The sequence below is a fragment of the Montipora foliosa genome, chromosome 11 (genome assembly GCF_036669935.1).
Source record: "Montipora foliosa isolate CH-2021 chromosome 11, ASM3666993v2, whole genome shotgun sequence".
Taxonomy (NCBI): Eukaryota; Metazoa; Cnidaria; class Anthozoa; order Scleractinia; family Acroporidae; genus Montipora; species Montipora foliosa.
Window position 1 is genome coordinate 8,885,660 of NC_090879.1, and position 20,000 is coordinate 8,905,659.

Genomic DNA, 20,000 nt, shown 5'->3' on the forward strand with positions numbered 1-20,000 from the left:
AGAGGATACAAGATGGCATGAGTATTTCTTGAGACAAATTATAGAGAGGACCAACTGGGGAAATAATACTGGTGTTCCAAGGACATAATAATTATGAGATAACTTTCCTGGTGGTCTGACAAAGAGGTGGAGCTCTTTGACAGGCATTGACAATCACTAGGTAGAGAAAGACCAGCATTGATACTTTCTGTGCTAGCAGAGGTCTCTTGCAGAGAGAAGAAATTGTGTGAACCCAGACTCTGCTAACTGGGAAGCATAAATGCAAGCAGCATGCACAGACACATTAGGGAGTTTATGAAACAATCCGGGCTACAGCAACAACAACACCAAATAGCAGTGATATTGTTTGTTAAAAGAGGAAAAATGGTCATGATGCAGATGCGACATGCATTTTTGTACATTTCTCTCCCGTACTCGTGGAAGCAACAACTTAAAATTACCAATGTAATGGTTTTGATAACAACATAGGCATACAACAGTGAATTTTCGTACCAATTTAGTTATAGGATACTTCGCCCACTGTAAACAACAGGGAATGATCATGAAATACTTAAGAGTATATTCTGAAGTCATGTTTTTGTCGATGTAGCCGTCATGGTTTCCTAATCTCCCTGTTAACTTGTTGACGGTGTTTTTTCTAAACAAACACTACTAATAATCAAGAAACTTCTGAGTTTGCATACGTTGTTTGTGCTTTTTAAGCTTTTGTTGCAGTTGAAGAAACAATGCTAAGTTGTAGAGCGACCAAAGGCAATGGATTGGTTTAAATCTAGCCACGTTTTAAATGCAGCTATGCCCAGATGTTTGCTACAAATTCTTTTAAAATCAGCTTACATTGACAACATAGGTCAATCTAATAAAAGAGCTCTTAACCCAAGAGTGATTGATATATTACAAATTTTCCCCTCACAAGTTCAATACATCATTAAGCAGATTGGTGACAAGAAGAAACAAGTTTATCACCTGGGGTTTTTTAAATATAATACAATGTATATAATCAAATCCCCATAACTGACGTAAGAAATAACTTGTATTGTGGGCAGTAAGGAGAATTAGCATTCAAATCTTGGGAGTGAGAGGGTTATTGAGGAGTCCTAGGTCTGTTATGAATGCTGTTGGAACCATGGACAAGCCCGTAAACAATAAACCACCTGAACTTTGCTTGTGATACAGCTTCACAGGTTTCAAAGGACTTATTGCAAAGTGGTAAGCATTTTAATATGGAATGTTTGATTTTATATTCTGCATTATTTCTAAAATGTTTGCAATCATAACAGCCAATAACACTTTATTGATTCTGAAGCTGTGAAATCATTATTTCAGCTCGTGTGAGACATGGAGGGCTCAATTTTAAAAAGCCAGTTATTAACCATCAAAAACTGATCTGGGTGGAAAAGTGTTGATGATTCCATACATTCTTTGTAAAATTTCGAATTTTCAAAGCATCATTTCTCAGAGATTATCTGGGATATCGCATTCGAATTTTCAGACATAGCTCATTATGCGAATTATGCACTTTCAACATTCAGTACTTTATTCTTGGCTGACTGATTAGAACATGATAGCCTAGTGCTAATAAGGCAAAAAATGTAACAAAGATTGCACTATACCATAACTGGCATTCTGGAGTTGTCCAGTGTACTTGATGGGAGTTTCAAAGTCCTTGTGAGAATATGTGGATAAGATTAAAATACTGCAAGAGAAATCTCGGATAGGCGTGCTAGACTAAGGGCCTAATTTCTTTATGTCTTTAAACACCAAAGTTCCCCGTACTCTATCAACTCCATGGACCATGGGTGTACTGTTGCCGTTAGGGTCCACAAGCTCCTTCCTTTCATTGCCCCATTTAAAAATAGCACCTTCCAAATTGTACACATCCAAGTCTGGCTTCATACTTGTATTTTGCTGCTTTTTTAACTCGTCTAACAACCGCTGTGACATGATACTTGCCCGGTAACCCACAGCGCAGTAGAACACCACTGTTTTTGGATCTGTTTCTGGAGGTCCCGCTGCAAAGAAAAAAAGGAGGGTTATATAATTTGTAGAGTATTGTACCCTGTACACTCATTATATTAGACCCACCAGCTTCACAGGGTGAGAGAATGGCACCCACTACCTAACATATACACACATATATTGTATACTTTATTTTGTTGCAGAGAAATTTACTAAATTGGGCATGCGTTAGACGGAGTAAACATTACTGTTTCTTAAATAGTTTTTCAGTGAGTTATTAACCCATTGACTCCCAGGGGTTCGAGTAAAATCGTCTGGCGTTTGACAGAGTAAAATACTGTTTCTTTTTTCAGTGAGTTATTAATTACTGGGAACATAGTTTTTCAGTGAGTTATTAACCCATTCACTCCCAGGGGTTCCCCATTGGCGAGTAAAATGGTCTGGCATTTGACAGAGTAAAATACTGTTTCTTTTTCAGTGAGTTATTAAGCCATTGATGAGTAAAATCGTCTGGCGTTAGACAGAGTAAAATACTAAGTCTGGCCGGTTTAGGCCTGTTTGAATATCAAAGGGTTAATACGTACAAATGGGAGAGAGAGGCCACACTGCCACTTCCCTTATGTCTGTTACTTGTCATGCACAATGGTTTTGTAAGTAATGTTAGGTAAGTGTACTTTCCTCTCATACCTTTCTCCTGGATCATTTTGATGACCTTGGACATGTCAGTTTCCCCGGGATTGAGCCGCACTGCCTTGGAAAGATGACTTACTTTAAACTCATTTTCTTCACGCGTGTCCTGTGGTTGTATAAAAAGGGAAGAGGTGAAATCCCACTCCCGTAACTCTGGGAACTACTCCCCCAGGCCATGCTTTGTGAACTACCCCACGGGTTACCATGTGTTCTACTGACTCCTCCAGTAAGTACGTTTCTAGGAAGCAGGGTTGACGCAGTGGTGAGAGAACACTCGCCTCCCACCAATGTGTGGCCCAGGTTTGATTCCCAGACATGACACCATAAGTGGGTAGAGTTTGTGTTGGTTGTCTTCTCGGCTTCGAGGGTTTTTCCCCGGGTTCTCCGGTTTTCCTCCCTACTCAGCAAAAACCAGCACACAGCTGATTCCAGCTGGCTGTAAGCTCAGTCCTCGGCGTTTCCTCCAATTCCGGAAGCACTCTCTTGAACAATCGAAAAAAAGAATTCTTTTGGCACCCAGGGTACTGTTTGGGTGACTTTTCGTAAGTTTTTTGTTTCGTTTCCTCGGAAACGAAACATTATCTATTTTGACTTCAGGGTGAACTATTTACACAGCGAGGTAGAGTGGCCAATCAAAACAGAGTTTGTAATTTAAAATCGAAACATCTATGCAGGGTCGCTGAGGTATATGGGATCAGGGATCAAAGGCCTGGGATCTGGAATCAAAATGCATGAGATCGGGATCAGCAGTGATTTTTGAGGGTTGAGGGATTAAAATTCTCATCATGTTTGGGTTCAGGGTTCAAATTTTTGAGTAAAAATATGGGATCAGTAATAAAAAAAATATACCTCGTTACGACTCTGATCTGTGAGATGTAAAAACAAACTTACGAACATGTGAACCTGAAGTATCGGAAATCATAATGCTGACAAACAAAAAGTGAAGGAAATGGGTCATAAATGTGAAGTTTTGACTATCTGAATGATTTTGGGTTAGATAAAAGCGATATAATTGTTGAAAAATCCAAAGCTACCGGTATCTCTCTTTGGGTTAATGAGTAATGTAAACAATCTTCGCACTGGCGAGTCGTAACAATAAATTGGGTAAACCGGGAACCAGTTATTTTAAAGCTACAATGGGCGACAAAAGTGGTTAAGACAGTTGACTGAATAGAGTGCTAATTGCAACATTTCAATTACCGGTATTCCATTTCAAATCCCGTTTATATTGAGAGCCACCCCCACTCCCCCTTTTTAATGTTGCACAGGAAAGAAGCAAGTTTTAGAGACAGGAAATCCAGCATTGTTTTGGGGGGAGGGGGGGTGTACTTTAGGGAGAAATGGGCCTTAGGTACTCCAAAAGGGCAAAATGTCTCAACACTTTTGTCCCTCATTGTAGTACTGGTAACTGCCTTGGTTCACATGTAACACAAGTAATCGAAGATTCACGGAAAACGGAATCTGAAATGTTACGTTGTGGCATTTGAAGGTAAAAAAAGTATTTGTAGACTTTATGCTTTGATGTACTGTGCACCTAAACAAGTATCTGTTCTTCTCTTTATGGTTAATATTCCTTGACAGGCTTCTCAATATTCCAAGAGAGTTTGCGTCCATATTTCTATCTTTATTTCTCAAGAGTTTCAATAGACCAAGCGAAATAAATACGACAGACCGAGTGACCCACACAATAGTATTTTATCTTTTCTCCGGCCCTTACCATTCAAAAAGGGTTTTATCCTGAAATTTATTTTTTTGCATCTGGTAATTAACATTGACTTGATTGGGTTTCTTGTTTTTTCATGCACGCAATGAAATAGGAAGGGCTTTTTGCCTCTGACAGCAAATATATTGTTTCTTTCAATACATTTTTCGCTGGAAAAGTTTTTGTGAGATATTTTCCTTTGTGAATTCATCATGTTGTGTGACGTTCGGATTTCCAATCGAAAACAAAATGATAGATCTGAAAACGGATTTTGTTGCAGATTCACTAATTGGAAATCCATGTTGGGTAAGGTTTTCAATTAACAAAATCCATTTTTGGATTTTGTGTTCAATTGGAAATCCGAAAACACCCTAACATTCTTTCCCGTAGTTCATTCAGTTGACACAATCACGTGCACCTGTATGGTCAGTTGCCTAGCATGTGATCAATTTATTCCTTTTTACAGAACATCATGACCTTCCCCTTGCTTCAGAGTCGGAGACTGAAGAATTTATAGTGTTTTTACGATCGATAGTCTTTTGGCTTGCCTTTTACTGTTAACTCCCCGCTTTTACGGTACTCTTTGGTGCTAACGTAAATCCACATATATTTTTTGACCTGGCATCAGATAAAGAAGAGGAATTATGAAGCGGAAACAACATCTTGAGACCTTCCGTAGAGTGTGCATAGTGCAACTGCAAGGCATGCATGACCCTGGGGGGGGGGGGGGGGTGTACTCCCTTATAAGGGCTTAATGGGGACGTGCGGCCAGCCAGGGTACGTTTTTCGGGATTTTTGTCTTGAAAAGGGTATCGAATTTATCATTTTTGTCTTAATCAGGGTAACGATTTATCAATTTTTGTCTTAAACTGGGTTAAATGTCTTAAACAGGATATCAAAAATCGGAATTCTGTCTTAAAATGGGTAGGAAAATTAGTAATATTTGTCTTAAACAGGGTCAGGGTATGAGGGGCCGCGCCGTACCTCCCCACCCAGGGATATGTCGAGTACCCCCCCGGGGCATGACATGCAGGAAAACGTGCGTCAGAGCAATTTGCAGACTATTTAAAGAAGAAACGAGTGAGTTTTACTCAAGAGTCTCTTCAATCGTGCAAACAATATCATTCTGGGCCAAATCTACCTTTCTGCAGTGTACTGAACATAAACAAGCCATCTCGTAGTTTCCAGGTTAGGGTCAGGGTTAGAATACAGAATACTCTTTCCAATTATCCTCTATTTCCGTAAGTTTTATGTGTTACAATTGTTGTCTTAATAGAAGTCTACTGCTGTTAACAATGTATGCGCCAGTGGGAGAAGTTAAATATAGTCTCCACTTTAAGAATAATTCGAACAAGTCTCGCGCGCTATGGAACAGGGAGAGTGTACTCACCAGCAGAACGAGTTTTCGTCGTGGCTGGGACGTTTTCATAAGGTTTTGAAGTTCATCGGTTGTTATCACTGGAACGTTAGGATAATTCCTCTTTAAAAGGACGCTAATTAGTCTTAAAGCCATGTGTCAAGAGCGCAAATACGTGGACCAAGCCCGTTTAGTAAAGGCTAGTACTTTAACACGGAATGCCGGAATGATGGAATGCCGGAATGATGGAATGCCAGATTGGTGGAATGCCAGATTGGTGGAACGGTGGAATACTTAAACATGGAACGCCGGAATACTTAAACATGGAACGCCGAAATACTTAAACACGGAACGCCGGAGTGCTTAAACACGGAACGCGGAAATACTTAAACACGGAACGCCGGAATACTACCCCCCTCCCCCCCCCCCCTCCACAAGTGTTCGGGGCAAAAAATTAAAGTACAAAACAATGGTGAAATATGAACCCTTTTATTGTCGTAAAAAAGGTTGCTGTTATTCATCGTGGTGAAGTACAATAATAAAGTATTCTCGTTTTGTTTCAGCAGAGCATCCTGTTTAAAAGGTGACGCGTCACCATTCGACATCATCGCCTTATGAAGACTAGCAGTATGCAGTCGAAACGTCGCGATCTACATCACAAGTGACCACATCGTGAAACAAACGAGAATACTTTATTATTGTACTTCACCACGATGAATAACAGCAACCTTTTTTACGACAATAAAAGGGTTCATATTTCACCATTGTTTTGTACTTTAATTTTTTGCCTGAGCACTTGTGGGGGGGGGGGGGGGGGTAGTATTCCGGCGTTCCGTGTTTAAGTATTTCGGCGTTCCATGTTTAAGTATTCCGGCGTTCCGTGTTTAAGTATTTCGGCGTTCCATGTTTAAGTATTCCGGCGTTCCGTGTTTAAGTATTTCGGCGTTCCATTCCAGCGTTCGGTGTTTAAGTATTCCGCCGTTCCGCCATTCCAGCATTCCAGCATTCCGGCATTCCGTGTTTAAGTACAAGCCTTTTGTAAGGGTTAATGATACCCGTTGATTGCAACAGTTTTAATTTGGAAGATTAAAAGTACGTGTTGTTTTTGAAAATCTGAAGATTTATAGACTTATAGACGGATCAAATTTTTCATCTAATGCGTTTCTTAAAAAAGAACAACAAAACAAAACAAAATAATGCTAAAAGGTTAAAAAAACTAAATAAATGTTTCATTTATTAATAATTTATTTATTCTTTGTTCAGTCATATTGGTTATAACTGAGGAAATGACTCAACCGGCACGCAGAGTGTTTGTTGAGCATGCAGAGGGAAAGCCTAGTGTTGGCTGTGTAATTCGTCGCTCCAGAAACAAGGGCCCACCATTGGCAGCCCAAGTTCGCGTCACTAGAGAGCGTGTAATAATTAATTATTACTAGTGGGAAGATGACCTTTGAGTGCAAGCGGTATTGGGTTGCAGGCAGCCGTTGAGAATTTAAACGCGTTATAAGACTTTGTATGGGAAATAAAATACCGTCGATTATGAAGCCTGAAAAAACGCTCAATTTAACGTTCATTCAATAAAATGAATAAAACTGACTCACCTCTGGTATATTCTTGTGTGGCACGTTTTGGTGCTTATTTTACAATTTCGGGCATTCCGTGAAATCACTTAGCAACAGAACGGGAACGCCAGTGGCGACGGCGCGCGCAGAAAAACTATTCTTCTCTATTCTAAATTCTCCAAATTTTACTACGCTTTCAAAAAAACTATCTCCTCCCAAATGTACCTATAAAAATCACCAAAAAATTTACAAACACCCCAAAACATTGATTTGTGTTATGAGCATAGGGATTTTGTATTGCTTGAAATGCGGCGTGAAAACGGCTTTCAGGTGTACCCCCACCATAAAAGAGTATATTTGAAGACAGTTTTAAATAATTAAAAAATACAATGAATAAAACAAAAACATGAAATTACTAATCGATAAATAAGATTACACAGGAAGTGCCTGTCAATGAACATAGGAAGTAGATGCTATAACTTCTGGTGGGAGATTGTTCAATAGACCATATTGGTATTTTCACTATTGGACTGGAACTACAATCACAGTCAAAAGACTGATAAGTCGTTGAAACGCCCATCCCCTTTCCGACGTGCAGTGCAATGTTGGATAGCGCATTGCACCAAAAGTAACTTTTCAGTGCGTTTTAGTTTCTAAACAACATTGAAGTGGGAGAGGGAGGGTAGCCTGCGTAGCAAGCGTTTCCGTGCTGTTTCGGAGCAAAGGCCGCGCGAAAAATGGCGCGAGTAAGTGGGGAGCAAATTTTTTTGTCTCCCCCTCCCCCCTCTTTCATTTTTTGCCTCTCATTTCATTTCTCGCGCGGCCAAAACCGAGAATCTCGTTCCTCAGTCTTTCTTTGCTCCGAAACAGCACGGAAACGCTTGCTACGCCGGCTAGAGGGAGGGATGCTCGATTAATTCCGTCAGTGTACCAACAATGTGTCACTGATTGTAGCTTGCAATGGAGGCTAATGTGGGGGAGCCAATTTTTATCCATCTCCCCGTGTGGCATGAGGGTCTGATGGGAACCTGACCTGTCGGAATCGTGAGTTTGTGCACAGGTAGCCCAAGCTCGATATAAGCGGGAGCAAACCGGTTCCTCTAAAACTAACAGGAATGGCCGTAAATCGGCTCAAAGACCACACAGGAGGGAAAAAAAAACACTCAACTAAAGTAAGGTAAGACGATTTTTATTTAAATCGCTACATTTTTATATGTCACAGAAACAATTGTTATTTTCCCCATACAAATCCTTACAAATATGCAAATCGCTCGAGTCACGTAACAATGCAAAGGTCATCATATAAAGAGCTGCTCATATATCGAGCTTGCGCTACCTGTGGTTTGCGGCCTGTTTTAATTATAACTCTAATCTACAGCACCTCCTACGCAACTGACGAGGATACTATTCCTGGCGTCTGCAAGAACAAAGGCTTTTCAAAGCAAAGAGAGCAAACTGCTCAGCCCAAATTGCAAAAGGACAAAAAATACGTTCAAGCATCGGGTATGGAGTGGAGATCGCATGGCAGAGAACACGACGACTTAGTTTCGCAGCTCAGTCGAAGTGGTATCTTGAAAACACAGCGAGTTGTGAAAGCAATGAGAAAGGTGGATCGTGGAAATTATTGTACTTATTCACCATACATGGATTCCCCTCAGTCAATTGGCTACGGCGTGACAATAAGTGCACCCCATCCATGCATGACACGCCCTCGAAAGACGAGTTCATGCTCTTAATTGCATTATGGGTAATCAGGGCAACATGGCGGGAAATTCAAAGAGGTTTGTATGGAAATTCAAAGCAAAATATACTGTACATGACTCTACTTTATAGACTTTCGCCTTCATAAACCCAACAAATAAGTTCATGTTCACAACTGAGATGAACTAGACTTGGTATCCGTTCTTTGGAATTCCTTAATATTGCTTTTTTTGTCTCCATACATTCTCTGTAATTTTGTGCCTTTGGAATTATATTACAGGAAATGTATGGCAGAAACTCTTTTTAATAAAATAATTTCTACAATAGCCATTCTCTCCAAATTTATTCTGCCACACCTTTGAGTGCATATCTTTTGTTTTGGAAAATAAAAAACCCAAAATTGCATATCATGAATACTTTTTATCGTTTTGAACTTCCTTACAGACCTTTGAATTTCTCTCCATCTTGCTCTGATAACCCATGATGCACTCAAGAGCGTGAACTCATCTATTCTCAAAGATTATATGTTTGAAGGAGCAAAGGCTCTGGATGTCGGTTCAGGTAAAAGAAAGTGATATTTTTAGTATTTCGTAACTATATTAAAGTCTTTTGTTGCACATTTTTTCACACAAGTTTGAGGGGTGTCTGGTCATGTGACATGTAGAAACCAGAGCATTTTATTCTGGAGGTAGGGGTGAGGACTTCAATTCACTTCAAAGGAAGGTTCATCGTTATCCTTAGTGATTTTACAAGGGTTATACGTGTAACATGGTCTCAATTTCAGGGAGTGGTTACCTTACAGCTTGCATGGCTGAAATGGTTGGAAAAAATGGAAAAGTAGTTGGTATTGACCACATACCAGAACTAGTAGAACAGTCAAAACGAAATATGAAGAATGGAAATGCTGACCCTTGGCAAGTGGCCAGGTTGTCCTTGTAACAGGCACTGGAAGAGAAGGATTTGAAAATGGTGAGAGAAAAAGTATAAGTGCCAGTTAAGTAGTTAACATGATTAATGGCATTAAGGCAGCAAGAATGAGCACCATTTCCCAAAAAAAAAACACCCCATGAATTTAAGCAAGTCATCTCATAAAATACTGCTTGATAAATCAATAGAGTGTGTTCACTCATGTGACCAGCTGCCATATTTGCATACTGAAACAAAAGGAAGAATTTTCATAAAAATTAGGTTCAATTCCCAAAAGAATATAATTTCCGTGAACTCCTCCAACAAATTGGCCGCTGTTTCTTTGTTTCACTCCTCCAACATGGCAGCTGTGACATCATGTGAAATCACCCTATTGGGTAGTCACAGAGTGCCTTGTTATTGTTTATTATACCTAATGAGACCCCAATCCCTCCAGAATCTCAGGAACATGACCAGCTATTAACTGTGACTTTACCTTTTCAATCAGTGTAAAAACTCAAAATAGTCGATCCATCTATTCTCACTGCATAGCCAATTGAATAACCTGGCCAAGGAGCAGACTCAACCACACTGGAATGGGGCAGAAATAAATTGATGAGCAAGGCAGCCAGGTCGAGACACTAGCAGATTTCTATTCAGCCATTCCCTTTTTATCATCATGTTTCACTGTGCAGCCTGATCCCAGTTTAAAAACAGCTTGCTCCCAGCCATTAATGACAACTTTGTGAACCTTTCTTTCTCCATTTTGCAACCACATCTTTCAAACCTTTAGATGCCCCATATGATGCCATTCATGTTGGTGCGGCAGCCTATCCTGTTCCTGATGCTCTCATAAAACAGCTGAAGCCTGGTGGTAGGCTTTTCATTCCTGTCGGACCTGCCCATGACAACCAATGGCTTGAACAGATTGACAAGGATACAGATGGAAATATCACTCAACAAAAGTTAATGGGGGTCCGATATGTTCCTCTCACGGACAGACTCCAGCAAGATAGAAACTGAGAACTTATCAACTTTGGACTAGAATTACGAAATAAGCACTCTGTCAGGACCATTATTAAGTTATATGGTCATGGTACCTGGTGCCTTTATTTAGCTTGTTAACAAAACTTTGTGTGCCAATCACCAAAACATCATGTCAAGAGTGATCTTTGAAGAATCCTTGGTTTGAAATTTAACATTGTTTTCGGTTGACTTGCTTGAGGGAACAGGCCTCTATTTTGCAATGGAGCAAAAACATCCCTTTGGTTTGACATATTAACAGTAGGTGATTTGAAAAATATATAATTATCCTCTCTGTTAACAGGTTTACTTTTAAGGGAAACAAATTATTTATTCCAGTATTCGTTTTTGTGGAATCATCTTTTTAACAAGGGTTTAGTCTTTTACTGCATTAGTGAGAATAGTTAACTAGAGCCTAGGAGAGAATGCTCACTCCCACATGTTAAATTAATTAGACTAATAATTACTTGAGGAAAAATGATAAAAAAAGGCATGATAATTAAAGAAGACATTTCAACCACACATGAGTCATTCCCAAGTTTTAGAATTTTATTGTAAGTAACAAATTAACCTTACATAATTAGCAACTATTCACCAAAGTAAAGGTGGCTAGTGGGGGATATTTACCGAGCCGTAAAGCGGCGAGGTAAATATCTGGTGATTCCAGCAAGTTAGGAAAGATAACATGTGGATCCCAAACATCGGTTTCCCTTTAGAGGTTGCTCTCTGGACCTGGTTTCATACAGAACAGTTTAAATTTTTTTGGCTGACTGATTAGAAAATGATAGCCTGGTGCTAATAAGGCAAAAAATGTAAAAAAGATTGCATTATACCATAAGTGCCATTATGGAGTTGTCCAGTGTACTTGGTGGGAGTTTCAAAGTCCTCGTGAGAATATGTGGACAAGATTAAAATACTGTGAGAGAAATCTCGGATAGGCATGCTAGACTAAGGGCCTAGTTTTTTAATGTCTTTAAACAACAAAATTCCCCACAGTCTATCAAATCCATGGACCATGGGTGTGCTGTTGCCATTAGGGTCCACAAGCTCCTTCCTTTCATTGGCCCATTTAAAAATAGCACCTTCCAAACTGTACACATCCAAGTCTGGCTTCATACTTGTATTTTGCTGCTTTTTTAACTCGTCTAACAACCGCTGTGACATGATACTTGCCCGGTAACCCACAGCGCAGTAGCACACCACTGTTTTTGGATCTGTTTCTGGAGGTCCCGCTGCAAAGAAAAAAAGGAGGATTATATTGTAGAGTATTGTACCCTGTACACCAGCTTCACAGGGTGAGAGAATGGCATCCACTACCTAAAATTACTACCTAAAAGCAATTGCGCATGCTCACTAGCTCGCTAGTTTGAGCACTCTGGCATGGCTTAGATGTACCACATGCGTGGGACATTTGGGGTGGCTTTATAAGCTTAACCTCCATCCTAGACATCAGCACTGCACTGATAAGGCCTAGAAGGCCGAAACAGTACTGTCTGCAGTTACACACATATATTATATACTTTATTTTGTTACAGAGAAATTTACTAAATTGGGCATGCCTGCAAGTAAGGAAAAAAAATGACCTTTATTTAAGTTTCTACTCTTCTAGGACTGATCACTAATTGGGGACACTGTAAATTGAAATTAACAAATCAACCCAAATCAAATCAATTTAATGTTGGTTTTTGAGGAGAGGAGAAAACCGGAATAATAGGAGAAAAACCAACCTCTCGGTGCAGAGTAGAGAACCAACAAACTCAACCCACATGACTCCCAGTCTGGGAATCGAACCTGAGCCACATTGGTGGGAGGCAAGTGCTCTCTCCACTGCGCCATCCCTGCATCCCACAAAAGGCAAATCTAGGGGAGTCATGGCTTAAGAGCAAATGACAGACATGCAAAGTATCATATATGCAACAAATGGTATTATTTGGGAGAACTCATCATGTGCATAAAATTGGGGCATTTTTTACTTCAGACAGCATAATGTGACCCTAAGGGATCAATAGCCAGAATACAAGGACTTTCAAACAATGGTTTCTTTATTGTGCCCAGAACCCAAATTTTGTAGGTGGACTTCCAGTTCGACCCAGTTGTCACTAGTGAAGTTTGTGAGGTTGAATTCAAGTGACAGGTGCGATGTAATGATAACATCCAGAATCAAAGATAAAAATAATGATATGTGAAATGAATCATATATTGAACTACAGATATGAAGCCAAAGAAACCGGCCAGACTTGGTATTTTACTCTGTCTAACGCAAGACAATTTTACTCGTCAATGGGGAACCCCTGGGAGTCAATGGGTTAATCACTCACTGAAAAACTATGTCCCGTTAATGGGGACATTAACAGTGAGTTCTTAACCCATTCACTCCCAGGGATTCCCCATTGACGAGTAAAATCGTCTGGCGTTAGACAGAGTAAAATACTCTGGCGTTAGAGTAAAATACTAAGTCTGGCCAGTTTGGGCTGGTTTGGACATCAAAGGGTTAAGACGTACAAATGGGAGAGAGAGGCCACATTGCCATTTCCCTTGTTATGTCTGTTACTTGTCATGCATAAGGGTTTTATAAATAATGTTAGGTAAGTGTACTTTCCTCTCATACCTTTCTCCTGGATCATTTTGATGACCTTGGACATGTCAGTTTCTTCGGGATTGAGCCTCACTGCCTTGGAGAGATGACTCACTTTATACTCATTTTCTTCACGTGTGTCCTGTGGTTGTATAAAAAGGGAAGAGGTTAAATCCCACTCCCCTAACTCTTGGAACTACCCCCTGGGGCCATGCTTTGTGAACTACCCCACGGGTTACCATATGTTCTACTGACCCCTCCAGTAAGTACGTTTCTAGGAAGCAGGGTTGATGCAGTGGTGAGAGAGCACTGGCCTCCCACCAATGTGGCCCAGGTTCGATTCCCGGACCTGACACCATAAGTGGGTAGAGTTTGTGTTGGTTGTCTTCTCGGCTTCGAGGGTTTTTCCCCGGGTTCTCCGGTTTTCCTCCCTACTCAGCAAAAACCAGCACACAGCTGATTCCAGCTGGCCGTAAGCTCAGTCCTCTGCATTTCCTCCAATTCCTGAAGCACTCTCTTGAACCATCGAGAAAAGAATTCCTTTCGCACCCAGGGTACTGTTTGGGTGACTTTTCGTAAATTTTTTGTTTCGTTTCCTCGGAAACAGAACTTTATCTATTTTGACTTCAGGGTGAACTATTTACACAGTGAGGTAGAGTGGCCAATCAAAACAGAGTTTGTAATTTAAAATCGAAACATCTATGCAGGGTCGCTGAGATATATGGGATCAGGGATCAAATGCCTGGGATCTGGAATCAAAATGCATGAGATCGGGATCAGCAGTGATTTTTGAAGGTTCAGGGATCAAAATTCTCATCATTTTTGGGATCAGGGTTCAAATTTTTGAAAAAAATATACCTTGTTACAACTCTGATCTATGAGATGTAAAAATAAACTTACGAACATGTGATGCTGACTAACTGGAGTGCTGCAGTTCAATATCACCGAACCCAATGCCTTCTGTGTGTGTGTAACACGCACCACAGGCGATCCAGTGTACGCTCATGGAGTGTCTAGTCCTACATTCAATCAGTAATTTGCCATTCCTTATCACATTTCATGGGCATTATGTCACTCTTTATGGAAAACTACGGTGACTTTCTCACTATTTTGCGGTTACGCTACTTGGATTTTCCCATCAGATTTCCTTGAGATTTCGGTTTCCGATTCCGGACTCCAATTTCCCTTTCGATATTTTCCACACGCCCTCAATGTAATCTTTCTGGGAAATTCTTTTCAATCGTGCAAACAATATCATACTGGGCCAAGTCTACCTTTCTGCAATGTATTGAACATAAACAAGCCATCTCGTAGTTTAGGGTTAGGGTTAGAATACAGAATACTCTAAATCCAATTATCCTCTATTTCCGAAAGTTTTGTGTTACATTTGTTGTCTTAATAGAAGTATTGTAGAATGCAACTACTGCTGTTAACAATGTATGTGCCAGTGAAAGAAGTTAAATATAGTCTCCACTTTAAGAACAATTCGAACAGGTCTCGCACGCTATGGAACAGGGAGAATGCACTCACCAGCAGAACGAGTTTTCGTCGTGCCTGGGACGTTTTCATAAGGTTTTGAAGTTCATCGGTTGTTATCACTGGAACGTTAGGAAATTTCCTCTTTAAAACGCCGACAATTAGTCTTAAAGCCATGTGTCAAGACCGCAAATATGTGGACCAAGCCCGTTTAGTAAACGATTAATGATACCCGTTGATTGCAACAGTGTTAAGTGAGACCATAACAGACCATAGGCAGCCCAAGTTCGGGTAGACTTTCATATACCGGACCCGGCAAAATGGCGGAAGACAAAAGAACCATTGTTATTCTGATTAGGCCTTGTTGATTTGGTATTGTTATGTTAGCTTTGTTCTTTTGTTATATGGACGTTAATTATTCAGGGTCCGGTATATGAAAGATAAGCCCCAAGATCGCGTCACAAGAGAGCGTGTAGGTCACTAGTGGGAAGATGGCCTTTGAGTGTAAGCGGTATTGCCTTAAATAATGTTTATCAGTGCTATTTGTAGGCAGTCTGCAAATTTCATACACCGCTACAGGCAGCCGTTGAGAATTTAAACGCGTTATAAGACTTTGTACGGGAAATAAAATACCGTCGATTATGAAGCCTAAAAAAACACTCAATTTAACGTTCATTCAATAAAATGAATAAACCTGACTCACCTCTGATGTATTCTTGTGCGTTTTAGTGCTTATTTTATCGTTTCGGGCATTTTAGCAGACTGGGATTCATTTTACCCTCGGCTAAATATTTCACTTTGACACCATAATAAAGTCATAATGATGATGATGATTCCCTGAAATCACTGTCATTCCCGTCCTAACAGTGTTAAGTAAGACCGTTGCAGACTGTTGGAGAGACAGAAAGGGTGTTTTATAGAAAGTCACCCATGCAAAACTGCAATGACACATGATTAATCGTTACGGGGCAGACGCCTTTTCTTATTTTTTTGCAACGCACAAGGATTTCATCTCAATTACTATCACAAACAAGCAGGCTCACAGATGGGGTAAACAATCGTTTTATTACGCTAAAACCTTAGCACCTTACAACCTGGGAGAGGCGGGTGGGATGCTTTCGCTTACAAGGAGTCTCAAGAATGAGCCACTCGTTACAAAATACTCAATTAAAAAAGCTTATCTAGTACAAGCTATCTGTTACGGAAATTCCATGCATATAATTAACGAATACCTTAAAACACTCGGCTGGCTCAAAAAAAAAACTATCGCCGCTCTCTCAACCAATCAAGCAAAAGTCCAAAAGCATAGGAGGTATAAGACCATAGTCTCGCGACCCCACAAGCTTATCGTGTTGAATGTTGTTATGTTTATATTTTAATACGTCTCCTTTGCCGCCTCTTGGAGGGAAGTCACGCAACGCTCCTCGTCCTCGTCCGCGGAGCGTTGCGTGACTTCGGCCCGAGCGACAACGAGTAAAGCCGCGGCTTCACGAGCGATTTTTTGCTCGCGCTGCTGATGCGATTTTTTCAAACTTTGTCACGTCGTCAGCGCGAGATGAAATTACGCGTGTAGCCACCCTTCAAGTGGCGACGCGACGGGTGAAAAAACGCAAGAAAAAAGTCGCCAGAGTTGAAACTTTCACGAAAGTCACAGTCGGAAAAAAATCGCATCACCGGCGCGAGACAAAAATCGCTCGTGTAGCCGCGGTTTAATGTACAATTTCTGGTAAACTTGCCAAAGAAGCTATTGTGAGATCTTTCATTTTCGCGTTAACCCGTTTTTTCAGTATAAGAACGTCCAGTTTTGGCCCTGAGGCTGAACGTCATTTTTTGCGATTTCAGCCAGAAAACGATGTACGCGCACCGCACACCGGTGGCTCAGTTGGTTGAGAATCGGGCTGCCATGCGGGAGGTCGTGAGTTCGACTCCGGCCGGATCAACACTCAGTGTCTTTAAATAACTGAGGAGAAAGTGCTGCCTTTGTAATTACATCCGCAAATGGTTAGACTTTCAAGTCTTCTCAGATAAGGACGATAAGCCGGCGGTCCTGTCTCACAAATAACTTCCATGTTCATTAGTTCCCTGTGGGACGTTAAAGAACCCACACACTATTCGAGAAGAGTAGGGGATGAAGTTACTGGTGTTGTGGCTGTCCTCTTTGTGTATATGGGTGGGTGGGTATAGCAGGTCCACATCAGCTGAATAGCTGCCAAAACGTCAACCTGCTCAAACAAATAAATAAATAACAAATAATAATAATAATATGTAAGTTGTGTAGCATACACATCTTCAAACTCATCATGGAGTTACTAATATATTCCTATTTTTCACGTTGCCATGTTACCACCAATAGTGTAGCTCCTACTCTACTATAAAAACAGCTTACATTGACAACATAGGTCAATCAAATAAAAGAGCTCTTAACCCAAGAGTGATTGATATAAATTATTACAAATTTTCGCCTCACAAGTTCAATACATCGTTAAGCAGATTGGTGACAAGAAGAAACAAGTTTATCACCTGGGATTTTTAAAATATAATATAATGTATATAATCAAATCCCCATAACTGACGTAAGAAGTAACTTGTATTGTGGGCAGTAAGGAGAATTAGCATTCAAATCTTGGGAGTGAGAGGGTTATTGAGGAGTCCTAGGTCTGTTATAAATGCTGTTGGAACCATGGACAAGCCCGTAAACAATAAACCACCTGAACTTTGCTTGAGATACAGCTTCACAGGTTTCAAAGGACTTATTGCAAAGTGGTAAGCATTTTAATATAAAATGTTTGATTTTATATTCTGCATTATTTCTAAAATGTTTGCAATCATAACAGCCAATAACACTTTATTGATTCTGAAGCTGTAAAATCATTATTTCAGCTCAAGTCAGACATGGAGGGCTCAATTTTAAAAAGCCAGTTATTAACCATCAAAAACTGATCTGGGTGGAAAAGTGCTGATGGTTCCATACATTCTTTGTAAAATTTCACCTTTTCAAAGCATCATTAATATTTCTCAGAGATTATCTGGGATATCACATTTGAATTTTCAGACATAGCTCATTATGCAAATTATGCACTTTCAACATTCAGTACTTTATTCTTGGCTGTCTGATTAGAAAATGATAGCCTAGTGCTAATAAGGCAAAAAATGTAACAAAGATTGCACTATACCATAAGTGGGATTATGGAGTTGTCCAGTGTACTTGGTGGGAGTTTCAAAGTCCTTGTGAGAATATGTGGATAAGATTAAAATACTGCGACAGAAATCTCAGGTAGGCGTGCTAGTCTAAGGGTCTAGTTTTTTTATGTCTTTAAACACCAAATTTCCCCATAGTCTATCAATTCCATGGACCATGGGTGTGCTGTTGCCATTAGGGTCCACAAGCTCCTTCCTTTCATTGGCCCATTTAAAAACAGCACCTTCCAAACTGTACACATCCAAGTCTGGCTTCATACTTGTATTTTGCTGCTTTTTTAACTCGTCTAACAACCGCTGTGACATGATACTTGCCCGGTAACCCACAGCACAGTAGCACACCACTGTTTTTGGATCTGTTTCTGGAGGTCCCGCTGCAAAGAAAAAAAGGAGGATTATATTGTAGAGTATTGTACCCTGTACACCAGCTTCACAGGGTGAGAGAATGGCACCCACTACCTAATATATACACACATATATTATATACTTTATTTTGTTACAGAGAAATTTACTAAATTAGGCATGCCTGCAGGTAAGGAAAGGAAATGACCTTTATTTAAGTTTCTACTCTTCTAGCACTGATCACTAATTGGGGACACTGTAAATTGAAATTAACAAATCAACCCAAATCAAATCAAATGTTGGTTTTTGAGGAGAGGAGAAAACCGGAATAACTGCAGAAAAACCAACCTCTCGGTGCAGAGTAGAGAACCAACAAACTCAACCCACATGACTCCCAGTCTGGGAATCGAACCTGACCCACATTGGTGGGAGGCAAGTGCTCTCTCCACTGCGCCATCCCTGCATCCCACAAAAGGCAAATCTAGGGAAGTCATGGCTTAAGAGCAAATGACAGACATGCAAAGTATCATATATACAACAAATGGTATTATTTGGGAGAACTCATCATGTGCATAAAATTGGGGCATTTTTTACTTCAGACAGCATAATGTGACCCTAAGGGATCAATAGCCAGAATACAAGGACTTTCAAACAATGGTTTGAGTAAATTCTTTATTGTGCCCAGAACCCAAATTTTGTAGGTGGACTCCCAGTTCGACCCAGTTGTCACTAGTGAAGTTTGTGGGGTTGAATTCAAGTGACAGGTGCCAGACTTTGCTGATGTAATGATAACATTATCCGGAATCAAAGATAAAAATAATGATGTGTGAAATGAATCATATATTGAACTGCAGATATGAAGCCAAAGAAACCAGCTAGACTTGGTATTTTACTCTGTCTAACGCAAGACAATTTTACTCGTCAATGGGGAACCCCTGGGAGTCAATGGGTTAATCACTCACTGAAAAACTATGTCCCGTTAATGGGGACATTAACAGTGAGTTCTTAACCCACTCACTCCCAGGGATTCCCCATTGACGAGTAAAATCGTCTGGCATTAGACAGAGTAAAATACTCTGGCGTTAGAGTAAAAGACTAAGTCTGGCCAGTTTGGGCTGGTTTGGACATCAAAGGGTTAAGACATACAAATGGGAGAGAGAGGCCACATAGCCATTTCCCTTGTTATGTCTGTTACTTGTCATGCATAAGGGTTTTATAAGTAATGTTAGGTAAGTGTACTTTCCTCTCATACCTTTCTCCTGGATCATTTTGATGACCTTGGACATGTCAGTTTCCTCGGGATTGAGCCTCACTGCCTTGGAAAGATGACTCACTTTATACTCATTTTCTTCACGCGTGTCCTGTGGTTGTATAAAAAGGGAAGAGGTGAAATCCCACTCTCCTAACTCTTGGAACTACCCCCTGGGGCCATGCTTTGTGAACTACCCCACGGGTTACCATATGTTCTACTGACCCCTCCAGTAAGTACGTTTCTAGAAAGCAGGGTTGATG

At 40.4% G+C, this 20,000-nt stretch overlaps 4 protein-coding genes and 1 pseudogene across 5 annotated transcripts in view; 2 read left to right on the top strand and 3 right to left on the bottom strand.

Annotated features, from left to right (window-relative positions):
* LOC137977718 (pyridoxal 5'-phosphate synthase subunit PdxT-like) overlaps positions 1-1,134 on the top strand; it is a 3,126-nt gene extending 1,992 nt beyond the window's left edge. The window contains exon 2 of the mRNA XM_068825039.1: positions 1-1,134. This exon is cut by the window's left edge and continues 305 nt beyond it. Coding sequence (XP_068681140.1) covers positions 1-88 — 88 coding nt within the window. The 3' untranslated portion in view covers positions 89-1,134.
* Positions 1,135-1,508: 374 nt separating this feature from the next.
* On the bottom strand, positions 1,509-5,943 carry LOC137977719 (uncharacterized). Its single transcript, XM_068825040.1, has 3 exons — positions 5,739-5,943; positions 2,644-2,752; positions 1,509-2,009 (listed from the first exon to the last, which is right to left on the bottom strand). Exons 1-3 carry the CDS (start codon positions 5,859-5,861, stop codon positions 1,726-1,728), a joined length of 516 nt encoding a protein of 171 aa, XP_068681141.1. The 5' UTR covers positions 5,862-5,943; the 3' UTR covers positions 1,509-1,725.
* A 2,635-nt stretch (positions 5,944-8,578) lies between these two features.
* LOC137976640 (protein-L-isoaspartate(D-aspartate) O-methyltransferase-like) lies at positions 8,579-11,285 on the top strand (annotated as a pseudogene).
* A 140-nt stretch (positions 11,286-11,425) lies between these two features.
* LOC137976395 (uncharacterized) lies at positions 11,426-15,295 on the bottom strand. Its single transcript, XM_068823738.1, has 3 exons — positions 15,003-15,295; positions 13,506-13,614; positions 11,426-12,129 (listed from the first exon to the last, which is right to left on the bottom strand). Exons 1-3 carry the CDS (start codon positions 15,123-15,125, stop codon positions 11,846-11,848), a joined length of 516 nt encoding a protein of 171 aa, XP_068679839.1. The 5' UTR covers positions 15,126-15,295; the 3' UTR covers positions 11,426-11,845.
* A 699-nt stretch (positions 15,296-15,994) lies between these two features.
* LOC137975375 (uncharacterized) overlaps positions 15,995-20,000 on the bottom strand; it is a 5,759-nt gene continuing 1,753 nt past the window's right edge. Inside the window, exons 2-4 of one of the 2 annotated variants that reach the window (XR_011117567.1) lie at positions 19,741-19,849; positions 18,122-18,520; positions 15,995-17,170 (exon numbers count right to left, since the gene is read on the bottom strand). Coding sequence is in view for 1 of the 2 variants with exons in the window: in XM_068822483.1 (XP_068678584.1) it covers positions 18,237-18,520; positions 19,741-19,849 (393 nt within the window). In the remaining variant the exon portion in view is untranslated. Of the gene's footprint in view, positions 17,171-17,776; positions 18,521-19,740; positions 19,850-20,000 lie in introns of those variants that run through there. The other variant, XM_068822483.1, reaches the window with a different exon arrangement.